The sequence below is a fragment of the Chelonoidis abingdonii genome, chromosome 14, assembly GCF_003597395.2.
Source record: "Chelonoidis abingdonii isolate Lonesome George chromosome 14, CheloAbing_2.0, whole genome shotgun sequence".
NCBI lineage: Eukaryota > Metazoa > Chordata > Testudines > Testudinidae > Chelonoidis > Chelonoidis abingdonii.
The window spans coordinates 17,856,518-17,879,811 of record NC_133782.1 but is presented as its reverse complement, the minus strand read 5'-3'; the positions used below and the strand labels follow the sequence as shown (position 1 = coordinate 17,879,811).

General features: G+C 45.5%; 1 protein-coding gene across 3 annotated transcripts in view; it reads right to left on the bottom strand.

Annotated features, from left to right (window-relative positions):
* PREX1 (phosphatidylinositol-3,4,5-trisphosphate dependent Rac exchange factor 1) overlaps nt 1-21,204 on the bottom strand; it is a 227,157-nt gene extending 205,953 nt beyond the window's left edge. For 2 of the 3 annotated variants that reach the window (XM_032767342.2, XM_032767343.2), the window contains exon 1: nt 20,813-21,204. In XM_032767342.2, the coding sequence (XP_032623233.1) occupies nt 20,813-20,965 (153 nt within the window). In that variant the 5' untranslated portion in view covers nt 20,966-21,204. The remainder of the gene's footprint in view (nt 1-20,812) is intronic. The other variant, XM_032767345.2, reaches the window with a different exon arrangement.
* Between the last annotated feature and the right edge of the window lie 2,090 nt (nt 21,205-23,294).

The following is a 23,294-nucleotide window of genomic DNA, read 5'->3' as shown; positions in this document are numbered from 1 at the left end:
TCTAAGGCTTCTGGGGCCACAGCCGATGTGCTGCAGTAAGCTGAGCCACTCTGATTCTTTCACAGTGAATTCTGGGAGAACTTGTGTGTCCTGGGCACATGAGGGGAATTGTGGGGACAGCACAGGAGGACTACTGACACTTGAGTGTACACTCACTGCAAAGTGAGTTACCAGCCTCAAGTGAAAGTGGACCTGAGTCCAGCCAGGTCAGACAGGTTGAAAATGCCACCAAACTTGGTTGAGAGGTGTGTGTGTGGACAGGAGGTGGGTTAGGGGTAACACTTGAGTCAGAGCTTGAATGAACTCTGAAGTGAAGACATACCCTTAGAACAACGCAAAAGGGAACAGGAACAGGATGCACCCTTGAGAGGAACAGAGAAGTTGAGAGAGATTCATAAACACTCCAGAGATGAGAGATTCACAGCAGAGTCCAGTGTTTGTTTCTGAAAAGCTCAACTAATTCTCCACTTCCCGAGCCTGTACGTCTAGGCTGGAAATCTCCTCAGAAGAGGCTTCTCTTTTGCAGCATCTCAGCATTTACATCACTAGCCAAAACCAGGAAGTGCAGAGGAAGCCACACAAATGAAGCATTCTCTATTTTTAAATTTAAATCTCCCTAGATTTTTTTCACAGAAGGCTCAGTTCAGGTCCAAGTTAGCTCGTATTTTACTAGAACAGCTCTGCCCATCCCCAGGAGACAGGGAGGGCATCCTGGTCAGCTCTCCTGACAAGACAAGCCACTGGCGCTTGCAGTTTGTAACTGACGTTGTGCAAGTCAGACTTGGTTACAGACTTCAGGAGTGTGCTCATTTCTTAGTAAGAATAAGCAATTCCCTCTAGTGCTGAGGTGAGATCGTTTCAGCACAATGTGCGAGTATGCAAACAGGTAGAGAACCCAGATGTCTGACTGCTTGGTTGTGTAAGCATGTGCTGAGACTGCAGTTTAATCACCACAATTCCTCACACAACTGTGATCAAGCAATTCTGCTAATTTGAGACATAACTTTATTTTATTATTCACTTAAGAGCAAGAAGGAGGCAGCAACTGACAGCCCTGAAGAATGAAGTCCTCCTTTAGCCACCCAATGAGCACTCCACAGAGCTGCAGCAGGGTAAGCTTTCCACTTCACCCTACCAAGGTGCCTTAACTTTACTAGGGCAGACAATTCCTCGAAGTGAGAAAGGAGTTAATCTCTCTGGCCCCATCAGTTCTTGGTTTCTCTACTGAGAACGTCAACAAATTGGCCAATTAAGGCCAACTGTGATGCAGACACTTCCTCTGGGAACACCAGCTCATTCTGCATGGGTTGCCAAAGGGTTGTCAGATGGTTGTCAGAAGAGTGAGTTAAAGTTCCTTCTTTACCCTTTTTCAATCAATGGGGCAAACGTTTGTGTTCTGCTGTTTGTTCTGCTTACTTTCCTGTAAAGGGCCCAGGAACAAGGAGCCAGGAGACTTGGATTCTCTTCTCAACTCCACCACTGACTGCCTGCGTGGCTCTTGGGCAAATCCCTTCACCTGTCTGGGCCTCAGTCTTGCCATCCGTTCCTCAGTGCTTTTGCACTATGAAGAGGGTACAGATGAAAAAGTGCTGCGTAAATGCAAAGTAGCAATATTCTGTCTTTAATGTACTTCAAAGCCAAAAGTTCTTCTCTAAGTGTCTTTTCTGGGATTTTTTTTTCCACTGGGCTAAACTGTTTCCTGGTATCACTCTGCCTGACAGTGCACCCAGAACCACATTAAAGGAGAACTGACATCATAAAGCACTGCCTCCAAACACACACCACCTGGATGCAGCAACTGCTGCCACTGCAGTTTAATTCGTGCTGCCTGGTTGCAAATTTCAGTTCCTCTGGCTGTTCTGAAGTAAAAATTTGATTCATACTTTACTTTCCAAATATTGTGGCTTTTTTCTTGTGCAATCGCTTATGAAAGATGCAGTTTTCCTGTGTTGTGCAAAAGAAATCCTCTATGACACATACAACAGGCACAGTCAGACAAACAATTGTTGCATCTGGCTGTATTTTATGTCAAAATACTTATTAAGCTGTTTTTAAATGGAGGAAGGAAACAGAGTTCAAAGCAAAAGTGTCTGATGTGTCTTGTAGATTATAGTGCTTGCCATCTCCACACATGATCGTGCACGGTGGTAGGCACCTCTTGCCAGGCACTGAGCTCCCTCAACTCCAACTGGCTTTCACACTGCTCAGGATTGAGCCCATAGGGAGACCAGAATATTGGAGATAAGTTCTACCATGCTGGTCTCAGAGATGTATTTTATCCAAAATGTTTTTCAGGGGGAGGGGGCTGATTTTTACTGCTCTTAATGTAGCCTCTGTAGAATTCTGAGACCTGTCATTCCAACACAGACCCTCCCACAAGGCAAAGCTTTGTTAGCCTGAGCTGCTCGCCAGCTCAGAATCAACCTGTAGCTGATCATGTTAACATTTTCTTCCTTTAAATATTTGACAGCTGAAAAAAAATTGTCTTTCTTCAGGGAATGTTTTGTTCACTGTGTAAAACTATACAGATCTATATCCTGCTTGGCAAACATACAAAAAATAAAGTAATAGAATAGAAAAACCATATGCAACTTCTAAGACTGTAATACCTGGACTTGCTCACTGCTGAGTTTTTATAGGGTACCATAATAATTAGTGAATAGCAAATTATTCCATAGCCATCCATGTACTTACTCCAGTAATCTCACAGATCTCCTCTCTCCCTTCCTATTCCTTCCATTCATCCAGAATCAACCTCCTTTCTGGTTACTTTTAGTACAAGAGCTTTCTCCTCTGTTGCAGCTTCTTCGGTTCATTTTTCTTTCAAAATCTCTCTTCCCCTGCCCTCTATTTCTGAATGATGGTTACTTTGGAATGTCCTGCGTATAGTGTTGGTACTGATGGTGAACATAGAAAAGGAAGAATGCGAGAAGATATAGGACTTTCTTCCTTCAGAGCTTGTGCAAAGGCTTTGCGGGCCACTGGACAGGCAAGGGTAAGCCTGGAGTTTGGGTGCAATGGAAAGCTCAGATTCTCAGCCTATAAGCAAAGCTGCAGGTCGAGCCAGTTAAAATCCCAGCTGCATTTCAAACCAGAGACTGTGACATGAAATTCTGCATTTGGTTTTGTATCTTGCAGTGCAGTATCAGCACGGTTCATCTCACCCCTCCAGGCTGCAGTGACTGATGACACCTGCTGCTAGTTCCCCAGGAACACCACTTGTGAAGATTCTAAATATAAAGGTGAGCTGTGCTTAATCTGTACCCCAAGGCAGAAATTCAGCCCTGTGTACAGGGCCCGCACAAGGCTCTATGCACCACTGAAGATCCACATTAAGGGCTTAATAGGACTTTAATGGTCCCAAAGGGCTTTGTACAAACCCTGTGCCCTGCGGTGTATTTCACCATCCAGGCAAAGGTTCAAGAGAAGAGAGCATCTTCCTGCCCAATCGGCCTGCAACACTGATTTGCTCTGTTCAGCTCAGTTCAACTATTAGGGCCACTTGGCCTCTCGACTTCATTTGGCTAATAGCCATGCACAGGCATGGCCAGGGAGCTGTGTGTGCACTATAGGAATGTTTGCGCATGCAGTGAGTGCCTTGTTTATATCTGGAGGCAGCATAGGGGCCAAGTTCTGTGATTTCTGATCCACCCCTTCTCTGTTTCTCTTGAAGGATCACACCTCTGTCAGCTGCAAGCTCACAGCGGATGCAACTCTGAAGCTTTCTTGGGAAATGTTCCCCTGTTGTTCTTTCCTTTTTCTATTGACTTTTCAGTAATGTACTCGTACTAGAAGAGGTAGTGCGTACAACAAAGAGAGGTGGAGCTGTTATCTGCTTTCCCTTCCCGTATAGAGTTGAGCTGGGGGCGGGGGGGGGCAGGGGATGCTGTGTATCTTGTTTATGTACACAGAGATGGATGTCCCTTGAATCCTCCTGAGAGATCTTGATGAAACATTCATGGAGGTCCTCTGCAATCCACTGCCAAAGGTTTCTGGGGAGGGCTACCTTATTTCTTCCGCAGCGGTAGGACACTTTCCCATGCCACTCTGGGATCACTTCGGCAGGCACCATTGCAGTAAACAGGCTAGTGGCATACGGGCCTGGGTAGCTTTTGGATGCCAGCAACAGCTGTGCTCTCTATGCCTTTGTTACCCTTAGAGTGAGATTTCAGCCAAAACCACCACAACCTGTGGAAAGCAGTGCCAGCATTCAGTGCCATTGCTCAATGCTTGTTTCATGCAACTAAACAAGCAACACACAATTCCTAACAGGCCCCATAACATCAGGTCCAGGAAGACCACAGCCCACTACACCACATTACTGTGGCTGCTGGCTGCAGAGCTCTTCTAATAGCCCTTGTGACTGGCTGTTAAAACACAGCAGACAGCCACTCCACCGCAGTCCTGCCTGGCAGGAGACGATTAATGGCCCTGCACACGTGTGTTACAACAGCCTGGCCCACTGTGGATTTTTCAGCTCCAAAATGATGTCTGAGAAGCAGCGCTCCACTGTCTGCAGCTGCTCCGTGAATGCCACCAGCAACTTTGACTAGATTTTTGCTCGCTACGTCTCACAGAGAGCACAGCATTTTTGCAAGATCAGAAGTTTTACAACCTTCTGTATCTGCCCCTTCAAGGGAAAGGAGAGGGGCTACCCTCACCACCCAGTAACAACACTTGGAGCAAATGGCTCCAGTGAGGTGATGAATTCAAAGTAGTCAGATTAAGCAGCGAATCCCATAGGGCCAGAGGCTCTCTGCTGCATCACTGAAACTCACCCACCTAGCTGAGATAAGAACGCAGTAAAGTGCAGACCCCTTATTAGCACTCCATTCCTAAGCCTTGGGCCCCTATCAATTAGAGTCCCCTCTCAAGAGCAGGGAACTCCCATCATTATCCACTCCCTTCACCCTCACAACCCATTCTGGAGACCCTTGGAGTTACCTTATCCAGGCTGCTGGAAAAGCCACAGCACAGCTTATTATGCCCCTCTCTGTCTTTCCTGACAAGCATTTCCCTCCTGTATCCTATCAGGGATCACCAAGAGTTACCACAAGAGTTTCCTAAAGCAATGCTAGCGGGCCTTTAACAGCAGCCATGAAAACTGCCAGGATGACAGCACTAACCTTAGAATGATTTATTGTGGACAACTTGATGTCTCAGGGGATTTAGAGTTTATCTTTAGTACCCTGGTTCAAACCCAGCCCAGCTCCATAGTTAACATCTGTTGGCCATGCAGTGGGCCCTATGTAAAATGGGTTTGGTTTTAGTCTGTTTCACATCTGCAGTCTAAGCAGTGAGCATCATTAGGCACAAGGACTGAGCTATCGTCTTCTCTGTAGAAGTGGTCCCTCCTGGGCGGGCCTAAGGCACACTGGCAGAACACTCTCAGAGCTGTCAGTAGTAGCATTTATAGCAGACGTGTGCAGGATATAGCAACTGGAAGGAGGTGGGCCTGTGCCACTCAACCCATATGGTCCTCCAATATCAAGTGCTTCTGTAACACCAACAGACCCAGGTTGTCAGTAGGTGGGATTGAACCTGGGGCCTCTGGAGCTTAGTGCATGAGTCTTTATTGCATGAGCTAAAAGCCACCCCCTTGTTAGCTAAGGCTGTAGAGCAGACTCATTTATCTCTCTCTCTAAGTAGTCTCGGTGCCATCAGATGGACAGAACACCACACCCAGGAGGTGTGTGGGTTACACTTCCTCCAGCACTCTGATAGTGCAACCAAGCATTTACACATGCATCCAACTGCATGCCCAAATCAGATAACTGTGCACCTAACATGGACTATATGGAGCCTTGGAAAATGTGTCCCCAAACACTTGCAACTGAACAACTGATGACTCATGGGGAAGGGAGGAAGTTCCAATTGTCTGGATATAAAGCACAGCCCTCTCTTTGCCGAATGCGGCTTTGGGGGCCAGCTGAACAGCCATTAGCCTCTGTTTTTCCAGAGATATATGACAATGCCTGAAAAAGTGGATGTGCATCCATTTTACATAGGCAAACTAGACACTATGTGAAGCACAACCCAACTTGTCTGCAAAGATCAGGGATCTGCAAGCGCAAAACTGGGAGTTTAAAAATGGAGGCCAGCTTGAGACTGGGTGAAATTTCACCCTCTGGGCCACTGAAGTCAATAGAGTTACAGCAAGGATAAATCAGGCTCCTCTGTGTAGTTGATATGGTCCCTCAGTAATGACCTGCTGCAGGAAGTCGATAAGCTCCAGTCCACTAAGCAACCAAAGACTTACATGAACATAAATGGTTCCACAGCTCAACAGTCCACACTCTCTCCAACATCGCCTTGGGAAACCTGGCCTAATCCCAGAATGACTGAGGTGCAGATATTGACTGCCTCTTCCATAATCAAAGCAATAAAGGAAGTGGCAGGCTCGAGCTACGCTCTGCATTGCACAGAGTCAGGCTGCCAACCAGTTCATAAGTCCCTGTGCTGCAGAGTGGTGCTAGGGAAGAGGGGCCAGACTCTGTCTTTCTGTCATCAGGTTTCCAGTGGCCCATCAGAGCTGCCAGTCAGCCACTGGCAATCACTATCTTATGGCCTGACATCTGGCTATCAGCTGTGTAAGCAGGGTGTTATTCTCCTAATGAGGGCTCTGCATTTCCCAGCGGAAGAGGGAAGGAACACAGCCACAGGGCTGTTTTCTCTCACTCTGGTTTGTTGGCATCTGTAGTTCAAAGGGTTCCTGAGGCCTCACCAAGAAAGTGGCTTCTACAGTAGGGGAAGGAGGGAATGATCATCAGCAATGACATCTCCCAGGGGTTCTTTCGCCATCCAGTTCTGCCACCAGGTCTGACTCTCCCTAGCAACGTGACTCACTCACATCCACAGGAGACAAGGCTGAGGTCCCAGTCAGGCCTTTGATCTGCAGCTAGATGAAAGTTCTCGATTCTGTTCAGGTCACAACTACAGTGCTGGATGGACTCCTGAGACCAGGCCTCAATGGTCCAGAACGGAATGGGAGAGCTGCAGAGGCAGCAAACACAGCCCCTACGTAAAAGCACTGCTCCTTGCTTTGTGGCTGATTAAGAACTGACATTGTTGGGCATTTCAATCCCCTGCCCCAGTCTCTGATTGGTAGGGGCTGGGAATGTTGCACTCATCCCCAGGAACACTTCAGATACTAAAAGGCAACCCTTGCAAATAAATAAGGAGTGACGCTAAGGGAGCTCCAGGAGGGAATTGTAGTCCCAACCCATGCTCTGTGGACAGAAGGATGGTTGCTTTAGTGTGAGCTGGAGCACAGAATGTAAATTACAGGGAAAAACTGGAAATGCATGGACAGGAACCACCCCAGCCCCAAAGGAAAACAACAGTTAAAATCCAAGATGATGACAGTGCCCTGCCCCTGCTTTTTAGCTCTTTAATCTGACTGGCCTTCATGTGTCCTAAAACAGCACCACCTAACCGATTATATTAATGAAGCCATTGAACAATTCTGTCAATTCAGGGCATTTAGCAGAAATACTGCTGTGTAAACATGGATTACGTGTCCCACCACAACACAAAGAGGTTGGGAGTAAGCGGGCAGCACTAATGAACTGCTCATTCTTTCCTGTCATCCAAAGCACAGAACAAAAGGCTCTGGCTTTTCCACAGCTGAAAGTTGGCTGAGGAGGAACCAACATGCCATGTAGCCAGAGTGGGGGGAAGAGAGAGAACAGTCTGTGACGATTACAGAGATTTCACTGACAAGACAGATTTTTTTGCCATCACGAAAACTGTTACTAGCAAATCAAAAGTCTCTCCAAAATAGCAGAGTGTGGGGGACTCATTGGCAGCCAAGCTCCTCCTCTTCCCTCCAGCACCTCCCACCCACCAGCGTCCCCACTGATCAATTCCTCCCTCTCCCTCCCAGTGCCTCCCACCCACCACAGATCAGCTGTTCCGCGGCATGCAGGAGACGCTGGGAGGGAGGAGGAGGAGTGGGGATGGGTTGCGCTTGGGGAAGGGAGCGGAACTGGATGGGAAGAGGCATGTCAGGGGTGAGGGTTTGGGGGAAAGGGTGGAGTGGGGGCAGGGCCTGGGACTGAGCAAGGGTTGAGCACCCCCGGGGAAAGTTGGAAGCCAGCGCCTGCGGTTTTATCTGCCAATCTCTAGAAGCGCAGGCAAGTACTCAGAGGTCAAATGAGGTCTCTGCAAAACTTCTGCTCTTCTCCATTACTGGATTTAATTTTTGTGGTGGGGAAGGCGGTGATTGTCCTTGATGGAGGTCAAAGGACTCTTGATGGAGAGTAGCAGAACATATCTGGGCCATCAATGCATTTCAGCTGATTTCTCCACTAGCAACCCACATAGACCTTCTGACACTGGACAACAGATTCCAAGAGCCACAGCAGGTATATCTTATATTTGAAAAATGGTTGTGACGGCTGCTGTGAGGCACCTGCCAAGAAAAAACCCAGCCCAGATAAAGAACCCAGCTCTGAGGATGAAGAGAAAAACCCAAGATGTCAGTAGGAGCAGGGAATTTCAGAAACTACCCTTGTTTTTAGTTCTCTTGTATTTTCTTCCAATTGTCTGAAGGGAAACAGCAGGCAGTCACCAGAAATTATTTATTTTTCAGCTGTTACTTTGACAGGTTTCACCTGTCTCCCAGACTCTTGGATGAGTACAGACACACTTCACTGGGGAGCACTCTGCTCCTTAAAATATCAAATATTAGGTTTGCAAACAGTACTGAGAGCAGGTGAGACAAAGACAAGTACAGTTTAAGGAGATAACCTTGAAAAGGGAACCCAACTTTTGCAGATGTGCTTTTCTGACTACATTTAACTGTGGCTGCAAATTCTCCCATTTCAGGGTGAAATCTTTCTCCCCATGCTGCCCCCTTCATGCCAGATGCAAGGGCCGGAGCAACATAAAAAGGCCTTAAAAGTCAGGTGACGATTCCTCCATCACAGGCCCTGTGGGTTCCTTTGATGACCCCCCTGCAAGCCCTGGTACAGGAGGCATGCTGGGAGGGGCTACAGCCCCATAGTGCTGCACACATTTTGCACTGGGTGATAGCCCACAGGGCAGTCCCAGGAGGCTGCTGTAATATGAACAACCCCCAGACTAAGTTACAGCAGGGCCCCTCCAGCCTCTGGATCAGGAGAGAACAAAAGTGGCTTGAAGTTACCTTATCCCCTTCCCCCTGGGCTGTGAGATCTATGCTCTGTTCATGGAACACGGCAACCGTAACCAGATTAGGGCAGGAGATGAAGAATAATAAACCCATTTGAAAGCGTAGGAAAAATGCGATCCCTCTCATTATCTATAGAAAGCAAAATATTCTTAGTGGATAATAACCATGCGAAGCCAGGAATTGGATGTTCCCTGCCTTCAGTCATATAGGCAGAGGTGTTCACTCAAATCATGTGCCAGGGAAGGGAGCCAGAAGCATCTTCACTATTAGTGGTTTGTTTCATTTTTCTATCCACAGGTCCTTTCCTGTCAGAGCCCAGGGTCTCTGTCCCTCACTTGCACTCACTCAGCTGCTGTGCTGCTTCTGCAAAGAAGATTAGTTGCACAGGCACCAGAGTGGCTGGGAAACCATAGAACTATTCTCTGCTCCCTGGCCCCTTATAATGACACATGATCAACCACTGGCATCCTTGTAGCAAGGGGAAGGATTGAATGGCAAAAGGGCAGATTGCTGGTTACTGCAATTCAGGGGAGGGATAAATAATGGTCTTCAGGCACACAGCAGAACTATATTCAGCTTAGACACCTTGAACTGTGGAGGTGGTGAGCACAAGGACAGTGGGGTTGAGATAAACCACAACAAGGGTCAGGAATGCATTGGGCTGGAATGAACCAAGGAGAACAAGAGAAATGACAGGTTAATCCCCACCAAATTGGCATGTCTGGTAGTGAACTGGTGACAAATGGACTGTACACAACAATTAGTTCAGGGGTGTTTTTAGCATGCAACGGTCCCATGGGCTATATGCAGCTCAGTAGAATTAGGGGTTCCAGTTCTCTTTCCTTGAGTCCTGTTCAAGCAGGAAGGTGTGGTAGGGCAGGGTGAGCTGGGCACACCCCCTTGCATCACACTTGAGATGGCATCTCAAGGGCAGGACCTGCTCTGTTTGGTCACTCAGATTAAGAAGTTGTGGCCTGGTCTTCAGAGGTGCTGAGCACCTATAGTTCATCTTGCCTTCAACTGGAGTTCTAGGTGCTTATTTGTCCTACAAATCAGACCCTGAGTGAGATCATAGGGCTCCATCCATGTGCCATGTACTGTTTATAACATCAAATAAAAAAAAAAGAGAGTTTTCCAAGCTGCATTCTGTGAAATAACCCCCATCCCACACACAAGTATAATCACAGTTTAAGTTTCCCTTTCGCTGACTTTTCAGCTCCTTTTGGACCAATCCACAGTCCCCAATGCCATAAGCTGAGCAATCTGAGATCACTTCTGGGCAGATTGTCCTAACGGGGTAGGATGTATATGGTCAAATCTAGGCTCTGCGGTAGGCGGGGCTCTGCTATTCTATCCATCATGTCTAAGCAGTAAAGGAGACTTTATTAATAAACACAGACTCACATAGGGTGACCAGATGAGAGGAAGAAAATATCGGGACACATGGTGGGGGGGGTCGTGGGCAAAGCAAACCAAAAAAAGCCGAGTACTGCTGGCAGAGCAAAAAAAAAAGGGAATACCAAAGATCGGTCGGGACACGGGACAAACACCTAAATATCGGGACAGTCCGGATTTTATTGGGACATCTGGTCACCCTAGTCTCACAGCACCCCACAAGGTAGGTATTATTCACCCCATTTTGCAGATGGAGAAACACCAAGCTCTCAGAACAAGTCATTAGCAGAATCAAAAAAAGAACCCTGGATTCCTGGTTCACAATCTCCTGTTCTAACCCTTTAGACCAGCGGCAGTCAGTAGGCAGACTGCGGGCCAAATCCGGACCCAGACGCTTTTGAACGGACAGCAAAATCTTTTTACTTATTTACTTATTATCATTATTGCTATTGCTGTGTGGAAAATGTTTCTCTGGAGTCTGCCCTTTGTCTATACCTTGACCAAGAAATTTGGGTCTTGACAAAAAAAATTGGACTACCCCTCCTTTAGACTGTACGCTGTTGCCTTCCAAGCTATGCTATAGAAGGAGGGTGAGAGGAAGCTGCTTACTGGCACATCGAAACAAGTAAAAATTGTAGGGATCTCTCAGCTCCATGACACACAGAGATCTCAGTGTCATTAACATCAACACGATTCAGCCTCTGGAGTACCATGCTCTGAACTACAAAAGATGAGTTCCATAGGAGGCACTGGAAACATCTGAAAGGCATGAAGATACCATGGGAAAAAGCTAATCCCTTCCATTCTCTTTCTCCTCCCTTTCAGACATGCTAGTGCACACTTCAGAAGTACACCTCTTTTATCTTTGCACCAATTCAGCAGGAAGGAGAGGGGAGGGGGAAGGGGAAAGGGAGGTTTTATCCTATCCTTTTTTCCTAATAAACCTTTCATTGCTGTTAGGACATTATGAGCCAGATCCTCAGCAGGAGAAAACTGGTGGAGCTTCACTGACTTCATCTGAGCTACCCTGATTTATATCAGCTGAGATACTGACTGAAGAAGAAACGGATTGATTTGTCTGTTTTAATTGCTTTTGTTTCATTCCCTACATTCAGGTTGCTTTCTACAATGGAAAATACAAACTGCCTCCCATGGCTCAGCTGCTGCCTACAGTACCCAGAGTGATTTGAGGGTTTACCTCTAAAACACTACAGCTGCAGTGCTTCAATGTAGACACTCCCTACAGCAACAGGAGGGATTCTCCCATTGCTGTAGTTAATCCACCTCCCCTAGAGGTGGTAACTAGCATTGTCTACACCAGGGGTTAAGTCTGCACAGCTATGCCTGTCAAAGGTGTGGATTTCTCAGGCCCTAAGTTTTCAGTATAGACCAGCCCTGAATCTCTCCCTCATTCTCTATCTGTTGGTTTAACTACATCAGTCAGAGGGGTGAAAAATCCACATCCCAAGCGGCATAACTGAGTTGACCTAAGTTCTTGTGTAAACAATGCTAAATCGATGGAAGAATTTTTCCGTCAGCCTAGCTACCGCCTTTCAGGAAAGCGGATTATATTGTCTACACTGAACCACTACAGTGGTACCACTGTAGCATTTTAAGCCCTAGTCCTTAATAGTCAGTTTTGCTGGGAACTTACCCAGACGGGAAGGGAGGACTCTTCTGAGATGGGAAATCCCTTTAACTAACAGAACGAAGTATTGCCTACCCTAAACATTCAAGCACCATGAGTCAGGCCCCTAAAAAAATCATGGGAATTAAAAAAGAATAATACACTTGGGAGTTTTTTCTTTTGCCTTCTGGAAGGAGGCTATCGCTTCATGTTTTCAAGCTTTTCTCCACAACCTGGGGGCTAGAAACTTTTTTTTTTTTTTAATGAAAGTAGAGATCCCCGTGTATTTATACAACTCCACGAGCTGGAGCTTTAAAAACAGTGCTGAATATGAGACTCTCAAAAAAAAAAAATTGTAAGAGTTAGCAACATTGAGAATGGTAATGATTTTCAAAAGGAAAATAAATAAATCGGAGTGCCTCTCACATACACTGTAGCAATACATAAGCACATGACGCTGATCCCCAGAAACCAGAGGACAGCAATGCTAGTTTAGATCTTTTCCCAGTGAGTTCCTTTCCCCACTCCCTTCTGCTCAATTTAGCTGCCTTAGAGCAAAGAAACAACAGTTACCTAAACCACAGGGTACATCTTCCTGCAGGCAGAGTTTATCTGCATCTGTTGAACCTGAAACAGGCATAGAACAGGGCAGGACAGGAAACCATACCACACCTCTGAGACAAATGTGTTTTCTTGATTCTGAACCCCAAAGCACTGATCCTGAATGCAAACACGCTGGTGAAAATATGAAAAACACTTCTGCCCATTACCTCTTGAGATGGGTGGAGTGCACAGTTCAGAGATACCAGATCGATTACAATGCAAAGCAAACAACAGAAAATCCTGCATGGTACAGAACAAAAATATTTTGAGTCTGTAGAATGCGGTCTAATATATGCAATGGCATGTGTCCTAACATATCACATTTACACAAATGATAAGATGGAGAAAGACATCTAGATTCTATCAAAAAAGATTGTATAATACTTTGATCTAAAAATAAGTCAGGTGCAAATACTTACCCTACTTGAAACCTGTCTTAGATAGGGACAGTCTAACTTAAAAATCATTCTCATGCCACCACAATACACACAACAGTTGCTCACAGTGACCAGAAAGTATATTCTGTCAAATGTTACAAGTTAGTGATTTGACTTTACAAAGATGACATGTGGAGCCAGATTTTCATGCAAGCTAGGCACGGCATAGCCATATATCCTTGCAATGTCCTGATTTCTGGCACAATTGTGCTAGCTACAAGCATAAGTGAGGGCTCAAAGTTTAATGAAGTTCAAAGTGTGTACAGAAATGTGTATACAATAGGTTACCTACATAACATTTGCAGTGGGAGATGGGGTTCATGCAGTTACGACAGTTCCACATGCAGATCAGATGTGTTTACACTGGTAAACTAGCCGAATGAACACGTAAATAACGATGTCTAGCTAACTATTTGTGGGCACCAATATTTGGTTTGCTCTTGGAGTCCTAGTAAATGAGCATGCATGGAATTACAAATGCATTTCTAAGCCAGCTTTCAGGTCTCCCCTACCAAATATCTGGCCCTTTATAATTGCAATGCTGCAGCTTTGCTTAGGGATTTTTGGAACTGAATATACAGAACTCTAACAAACACAGCTTTCTTGTTTTCTTTGAATTTGGTAGTGAATTTTAGTGCTGCTGTAAGATGGACAATGCTGGCGAATGAAGACTTCTCTTTATCCACAGACTATGTACAGCATGAACAATCAGTTGCACACATACAAAATGAGAAATGACTGCCTATGAACAAGTACAGCAGAAAGGGATCTGGGGGTCATAGTGGATCAAAAGCTGCATATCAGTCAACAGTGTAACACTGTTTCAAAAAAAGCAAATATCATTCTAGGATGTATTAGAAGGAGTGTTGTAAGCAAGACATGAGAATTAATTCTTTTGCTCTACTCTGCGCTGATTAGATTTCAGCTGGAGTATTGTGTCCAGTTCTGGGTGCCCTATTTCAGGAAAGATGTGGACAAATTGGAGAACATCCAGAGAAGAGCAACAAAAATGATTAAAGGACTAGAAAACATGACCTATGAAGGAAGATTGAAAAAAATGGGTTTGTTTAGTCTGGAAAAGAGAAGACTGATCACAGTTTTCAAGTACATAAAAGGTTGTTGTTACAAGGAGGAGGGAGAAAAATTGTTCTTCTCAACCTCTGAGGATAGGACAAGAAGCAAGGGACTTAAATTGCAGCAAGGGAAGTTTAGGTTGGACATTAGGAAAAACTTCCTGTCAGGATGGTTGAGCACTGGAATAAATTGCCTAGGGAGGGTGTGGAATCTCAATCATTGGAGATTTTTAAGAGTAGCTTAGACAAACACTTGTCAGGGATGGTCTAGATAATACTTAGTCCTGCTCTGAGTGCAAAGGACTGGACTAGATGACCTCTTGAGGTCCCTTCCAGTCCTATGAGTCTCATAGTCTATGAGTCTCTGAGCAACAGCAGTGCCCAGCCAACATGCCTCAGCCTCAAAGACAATAGCTCATTCTCAATGATCTATTCCATTCTTGGCCTCTCTGATGGGAATGCCAGCAAGGCTGCCACAGAACCAACTGAGATGGTGGGTTTGGAGTGTACCCAGCTGGACACTGGATTGAGATTATCATTCGATTTTCACACAAACCTTTGATCACAACTTTTTATTTTCTCACACAGAGCACAGGACCTAGAGAAGCCTTTCCAAATCGCAGTGAAGAAAGTTAAATCAGGCAGTAGTGAGGGAACGAATTAATTGAATCTTTTTAGGTTCTGGAGACTCTGAACATTCTTATGGTTTACGATCTCAGCAGACACCAAGGAAAAAATTCTCTCTCTGAAGCCCATTTTATGCCACCAGTAACTTTCAGTAAAGTTCCATTAGCCTTTGACATGTTTTCCATTTGATCTCCTATTTGATCAATATTCCTTTAACTACATTGGCATCCTCAGGTTTTCACCTTCTCCCTCTCAAATGCCTCACTGATGGTTTAAAGAGTTGTTGATGGAAACTTTTGGTCCCATCTACACCGCAAATGGCTTTAATGAACTTATACTTGTGTGAGTAAAGTTAAGTTACTGATGTGTGCAGGTATTTTTAGAGTAGGGTCCTGATCGTCTAATGCTTTACACTATGGTTATGTCTACAGGGGTAGGCAACCTATGGCACAGGTGCCAAAGGCAGGATGCGAGCTGGTTTTCAGCGGCACTCATACTGCCCGAGTCCCGGCCACCAGTCCGGGGGGCTCTGCATTTTAATTTAATTTTAAATGAAGCTTCTTAAACATTTTAAAAACCTTATTTACTTTACATATGACAATAGTTTAGTTATATATTACAGATTTATAAAAAGAGACCTTCTAAAAACGTTAAAATGTATTACTGGCACACGAAACCTTAAATTAGAGTGAATAAATGAAGACTTGGCACACCACTTCTGAAAGGCTGCCGACCCCGGTATACACTATGAACTAATGTGATTCCCAGCTCATGAATACATAATCATGCTCGCTCTCCTATGAGCTAGCACACTAAAAATAGCACTGTAGCCACGCTGGCATGGGCAGAAGCAGCATGGGACTAGCCCTACTGAGTACAAACCTGCCTGAACTCCATGGGTATGCATGCAGCGTGGCCGGCCTTTGCTGCTGCTACCACTGCCCAGGCTATCCAGCTACACTGCTACTTTCAGTATGCCAGCTAGCCTTGGTGAGCGCTAGCAAAATATGTCTAGGGGAACTGGGAATCACACCTCTAGCTTGTAATGCAGATGTAGCCTTACATCACAGTACCATGCCTGCTTAGGAGTATGGAGCAGATAGGCAGATAAGAAAGGTGGTACAACAATACACATCCACATTCATGATAAAATCTGTAGCCATTGTTCATTAGTGTGGGATGGCCCAGAAGAAAACTTTGACTTTTTATTCAGGGTGGTAGCCCTTAGTTTAAGGAAATTATAGGCTTTGCAGGCTCAGAAGGATAGTTAAAGGACATTAAAGGGGTGCTATTGATTTAGGATAGGTTGAAAGTCTAGATTTTGTTAAAATAAAATTCCTGCAAGTAAACTGAATAGGAGCATTTTTGTGAGAACTTGAAAAAAATGTGATGATAAGTTTTTGGTTTTATATAAATCTCCCCGTCCAGGATTCTGAAACATAACATAACGCTACCTTCTACAGGAGTTCCAGAAACAAGACAAGACAGGGACAAAACTGGCTGGAGACTCTTTTCGTTGTCCAAAACTCAATTAAATGCAAAAAGTTAACCAACAGCTAATTGGTGAAAAATTCATTAAATATTTTATATCTTGCCAGCTTGAATAATCTTAGATTCTAAAGTATTATCAATAACACAGGACATTGGCATTTCACATACATGATTATTTTGGGTCAGTTACTTTAAAATGAAATACATTTTATTTAGATACATAAATAGTTGAGGCTTGACAACTTAGCTCAAATGCCCCTTTCAACGTACATCTTCTTATTCCCCAGGAGAAAAAAATTCAACCATTTTCCATGGTGACTGTCACAGTTTTTGTTAGGAACCTGAAAGACGCTCCATTCTATAACTTCCTTGATGACCACTTGACTGAGCCATGGAAGCAAAATAGAGGCCATAGAATCTTTTATACAAAGCAAATAAAGGCTGAGCCTCTGTGTGTATAGGGACCCCCACCTAGCTTAGAGGGAAAAGGTCTCTAAGCACCAAAAAACCAAAAATCCTTTCCCTTTAATGCTACATGACCATATACAAGTCTTTCTAAAAGAGATAAAAATGCTCTTAGTTACTTTGATTTATTGGCAAATCCATAACATCAAATACCCATGAGATTCTTTTACATTACCAGGGAAGACAAGGAGGTTGCTGGTAGATGACTGTGTCAACACTGTGAATAAACCCATAGAATTCTGTTGTTTGCTTTTTAAAACATTGTTTATTGAGAATACTGTATGAGAACTAGGGCTTGAATGGTGAATGTTTAACAGGGGGCACAGACTCCCTCTGCCTTAACTCCTTCTAGGCCCATCTGTGTTGTCCTTATTTAGGAAAAACTCCCACTGATAATTTTGCCTGAATAAAGATGGCAGGATTTAGCCTTCTTGTATTTATCAAACTTATATGTAATGTTAGTAACCAAGAGAACTGTGCTCCCCCTGCCCTTGTGTCTCTCCTCTTAAGCACTGATGGGAACAAGTTGGCCTCAGACAAGGAAAATGAGTTTCTGTGGGTTTGCACGGTGAGAATACTGCACAGACTTTTGCTCCAATTGGGCCAATAACTTCTAATGCATTTAGAAATCCACTTGATGGCAATACAATTCACAGCATCCAGTGAAGCCTAACATGTTCCTCAACAATACTTGAATGTTAACTGGGTACGTCCCTCAGAATAGCGGCAGTTTATGCTCACTTTACACAGGGGTAAATGACTGGTCATACAAAGTGCCAGGCAGTGGAGGATCAGACCCACAGATGGGAAGTAGCAGTTCTTAAGCAATACTATCAAAGGACCAATTAAAAAAAAAAAGGAAAAAGGAATAAAGTGGACCAAGACATTTGTACTTGGGAGCCCAGGGTCATCTCTTGTTTTTAATAGAGCCATAGGGCAAAATCCTTGCCCTACAACCCCATGCAATCCCAGTGACTCCACAGATCATATCATCCTAGATGTTTAAGATGGAAAAGACCGAATGAGTCACTCCTCCATCCCTGGGAACCAGTGCAGATTGTTCCCTGAACTACAGTCACAGTCACAGACTTTAAGGTGAGAAAGGAACATCAGATCATCTAGTCTGACCTCTTGCATATCACAGGCCACTAAACACCGCCCACTCACCTCCACTCCAAGCCCCACAACCAGAATTAGACCAAAGTATTACAGCGGTCATTTTTTAGTGCTTTGTGCAGTCAAGTATTGAAAGTACCAAGTTATGGAACTTCCACAACTTCCCTGGAGAGGATATTCCACAGCCTAATAGGATATTCGTTCCTAATCATCATCCTAATAAGAACATAAGAACGGCTGTACCAGATCAGACCAAAGGTCCATCTAGCCCAGTATCTGTCTACCGACAGTGGCCAATGCCAGGTGCCTCAGAGGGAATGAACCTAACAGGCAATGATCAAGTGATCTCTCTCCTGCCGTCCATCTCCACCCTCTGACAAACAGAGGCTAGGACACCATTCCTTACCCCTTGTTTCACCCCATTACTCATAGTTTTACCCTCATGCTCCACACTACATAATTCTTCTCCCTTGTAGGGGGCTGCGCAGGGGGTACCGAGGGCAGAATCTTACCCATAAAAACTAGGCCCATGATTCAGGAAATCATCCTTATTCAAGACAGAACTTAAGCACTTAAACATATGCTTAAAGTTAAGCACGTGCTTAAGTGCTTTCCTGAATCAGGGCCTACAGGTGGAAAAGACTTGTTAGGTCATCTAATCCATCCTCCAGGCCTAGATTTAAATATCATTACTGCAACTCAAACTTTTCAGTGGAGTAAGATTATATTGTAACAACCAAATCTCCCAAGATAATACTCAAGCCAAACACCCAGCACAGAATGATGGTGAAAGACAGAGACTGCCTGCTGCTCTGTTCTGAAATGTGGAAATGAAATAAAGTGCCTCTGTCAGTGTTTTCCCCCTTCCATTACATACGGCATACTAATCGCTACTGCTGTCTTGAAAACTAATGACAATAAATAAATTTGCTGTTTTGTTTAAATAAATGAAAATCCTACTAATGAGACTGAACAGGCATTGAACTGTACATGTTGAAGCTAAAATACACTCAGTTAGATCTTGCCAGTGACTGACATTCCAGCCTGCAGACGACAAAATCGCAAATTCAGTACTTAGGACAGAGGAGTTTTTCTCTGAGTTTTTTGTTTCGTTATGTCTGGGGCTGGGGGCAGTTTTGCAATTTGCAGCATTTTAGAGAAGCTCCTCAAATTGAAATAGAATTGTGTCTTTAAATTAATCAAACTGATTGCATTTGGAAGCTTTCAAAATGTACAGACTCTTCCTGTGTTCAACCATTTGTGAGAGAAAAGGAGGGTTTAAGTGGGTACCAGCTCATAAAGCAACCACAGTCTTTTCATTTATCTTTTATGTTAGGCAATTTGCCACTTAGGAGATGCTGAAAAACCCTGCAGCCAAACTGATTAAAAAAACAACCCAACCCCAACAGACAAACCTGCCAGAAAAAAACAACTGAGAAAGGGTTCAGGGTATAAGCCAGTTAGATGAGCCCAGAATTTAGGGCCTGGCTAGCAATCCACCAGAAAGAAAATTTCTGCCCTCTCCAATCTGTTAGAGGTCTCTGCAGGGATTCCTCCTCCAGCTTTGCATCTTGATCTACTGCAATCAGTGTATTTATTCTCTCTCTTTTAATGACATCCATTATCTAGTGACTTTTAGAGCACAGCTCCCCTGGTTATTTACATGAACGCTTAAGTCCTGAGTTACACAAGAGTGTGGTGGCATGTCCAGATTTCTACACTCAGAAAGAAGGAAATGGAGCTTTTACTTCTGAACTTGACAGAGGATAATTTCAAGGGAAGGGTGTAATTGTCCCCGCATGGACTGACACACTCTGATCTAATCCTATACTTAAGTTTAGCGTTAAAGTAAAAACCAGGCAACGAGGGGGAGAGTTTCCATCTGAGTGTAACAGACAGTCACTTCTCAACAATAGCGAAACTAAAGCAAAAGCGAACCTCCCTAGAAAGGGACGCGACTCATTTTTTTACAGGTCCCCGTCATTATCTTACAAGACACCAGGCATGAATCCGGTCTACCCCGGGCAGGAAAGCAGAGCTCACTGTGACCGTGGGCTACAGAAGGAGGCATTTAGATCACGTTGCATTAAAGAGTTTTCTTAGTTTAAAACAAAATTCTGCTGCTAATAGCAATGCTCTTTCCAAAGCGCTCGCATGCCTTCCCCCGCCACACACACTCCCACACACACCTCGCCGCCCCCCCACACCTCGCCGCCTCCCACCAAACACATACACTACACACACACACGCCCCCACCACACATACACCTCGCCGCCCCCCACCAAACACATACACCACACACACACAGACGTCCCCCCAAACCTCCGCCCTCACCACACACACACCTCGCCGCCCCCCACCAAACACATACACCAGACACACGCACTCGTGTCCCCCAAATCCCCGCCCCAACACACAGACATACACACACACACACGCTCCCCACCACACACTCACAGCCTTAACTGCACAACCCGCTCAAGTATTGTGAACACGCCTCTGAGTAAACGATAGGCATCCTGTAAAAACCACACCGGCAAAGCTGCAGCGTCCACTGGGGCACTTGCGCCAAGTGCCCCCTGTCCCGGGGACCCACTCGCTGCCCCCCGGAGGAGAGCGCATACATCGTGGGCACCGCACAGCAGGGCTGCATAGGAGGCGCCCACCCACGTGCCCCATGGCAGACTCCAGCTTGAAACTACTGTGTCCTCCCAGCTGCCCCGCGCCGGTGCTTTGGGGACCCTCAGGCTGGAGGCGCCGTGCGCTCCAGCTGCCCGCGCCGGTGCCCATTGGAGACCGCCCCCCCCCGTACCCCAGCACTCACCGACTGCAGGAAGCGCAGGGTGCCCACATAGTCCCGCTCGGTGCCCAGGATCTCGCTGAGGACGCAGAGGCGGAGGCGCAGCTGGCGGTCCGAGTCCTTAGGGCAGCCGGAGGGGTCCGGGGCCGCGGTGCCCCCCGGTGGCTGCGCTTCCATGGTGCTGTCGCCTCCCTAGCCGGCTGCGAGAGCTGGTGCCGCCTGCTCTTACTGCTCCGTGGCCGGCTCAGGCGCCCTCCATCCCCTTGCGGTGCCTGGCGCTGCTGGGCACGGAGCCTCCAGTGCAGCCTCCCCGGGAAGGGGGCGCTCCGTCCGGCTACAAGGTCCGGCTGCCCGGGGGCGCTGGGCTCCGGGACATGGCGTGGACAGCGGCAGCAGCGCGCGGCGCGGGCAGCACTGAATGGAGCGGGGAAAGGGAAGCCCCAAGCGCCCAGGGAGGGAGGGAAGAAGGGAAGGAAGGAGGCGGGCGGAGAGGAGCAGGGGGGGAGAGGGAGGGGGCCTGAGCCCAGCTCCCGAGGCGAGGGCTGCAAGCAGGATGGGGGAGAGAGGGGACAAGGCGCAGCCAGCGGTGCAAGTGCAGGGGAGAGAGAGACAGACACACAGAGAGACTGAAATACACACAACTAGAGCCACAGACAGTCAGTGTCCCCATAGATAAACATGGAGCGAAACACACACAGAGACTAGCCAGTATATCCCCAGAGACGTTCAGCGAGCTAAACACGCAAACAGAGAAATACACACAAACACGCGGACACACACACGTAGGCAGCTACACAGAGAAATACACATAGGTAAAGGAATGTGTGCGCACTCAGAGAAATATACACACACACTATACACATACACACACAAAGAAATCTGTACAAACACACACCGAGGTAAAAACACACACAAAGAAATATACACACCGAGAGGTACACAGATATGAAGCGAGGGATAAATATATGCACACACACAGATTACAACAAAAATACACACAGACACAAACACATAAATACAAAAGGCAGCACTTACGTCCACATAACGCTGAGCTGACACACTGGTAGACACAGCTACCCCGTCCCCATATATATGTGCAAACATATATACAAACATACACACATGGAGAGATGATCCATTTAAAAATTGTGACGTTTGGCGTGTTTGTGGTGTGGTCACACACTTTTCCCATCGCAGAACACAGTACACAGGGAAAATACTTTCTTAATGTGAACCAAACGTGACTCTTTAAAAATAACAATTGGTCAGGTAATTGTATGCGCAGAGTGGAACTAGGCAGGTGAGCCAGGTCACAGCACACACAAATGGGACAGACCCTGAGCGGGTGCAAATTGACATCGTTCCCGTTGACTTTAATGGAGTTATGTTGATTCAATGTCTCAAATGGCCATTGAACCATAACAAAGCAGCCCTAACAGCCATGCAGTCTCCAGCCTGCCAGTGTTAACATATATTTATTTCCCTTTTAAAAATATTTTAACATCTCAAGGGAAAAAGTATGAAAGAATGAAGAAATGTTAATGTGAGCTATTATTAACTAATTATTATTATTTATTGTTTTATTTATATTACCCACCAGAAGAATAGAGGAAAACTTATTAGATACATATTTAGGATCCATCTAGCTTATCTACAGGCAAACCAAAATGGCCATTACCTTCTTAATTTTAACAATAAGCTTTGTTCTTTCTAGAGCTCCTTTATTCTAATCTTTAGGAACATTTTCTGTTTAGGAGCAAAAAATGATGCCAGTGAAAGATACACATTGTCATCCTGAGGTTAATTTAGGGTCCATATCATATAACATGAAATAAAATAAATCTATTCACTAAAGCTACAGTTCAAGTTGGCTGCAGATTTCTGGTATAACCGAGAGATCTACGATGTTTTCATTCCTAGCTGGATGACAATGTCCATTGTAAGGAGGTGGGAATTGTTCAGGGGGAATAGGAAGGATATGTTTGTTTGAGAGGTTGGCTGCACAGTATGAAAACATTTGTTTTAGTTTAGTATCAAACACAATGCACAAGTGCACCCAACAGAAGAGCAAATCCTTAAATGCTGTAAGTCCCCTTGTGCCATCCTGGTGCCCCAAATGGATTTTAAGGCTGTGCTAACAGCAAAACAAATGCCCAAGCAAAATGAGCCCTGAGGACTACACAACCTGCTCATAGTCCACCATGTTAGGGGCTGTCCCAGAAGATGAAGGAGGTTTGTCTAGAGTGCTTCTGTACTTTGGTAATCCTGGGCACATGTAATGGCTCCTATAGGGGTCTTTATGCCTGGTGTAAGTTAGAGCAGCCCTGCAACTTCTCTAACTTGTTCCAGCAGCCAATCTGACACATGGTTGTCCCTGGGATTGGGGGAGATAGGAAAGTGGCAAAAAGTCATGTGTGTCCCATGCTTTTCCTCAGGTGTACGAAAATGGTGCAACTGAAAATGGAGCTCAGAGTGTGCATTAGAGTTAGCCAGGAAACTGAATTTT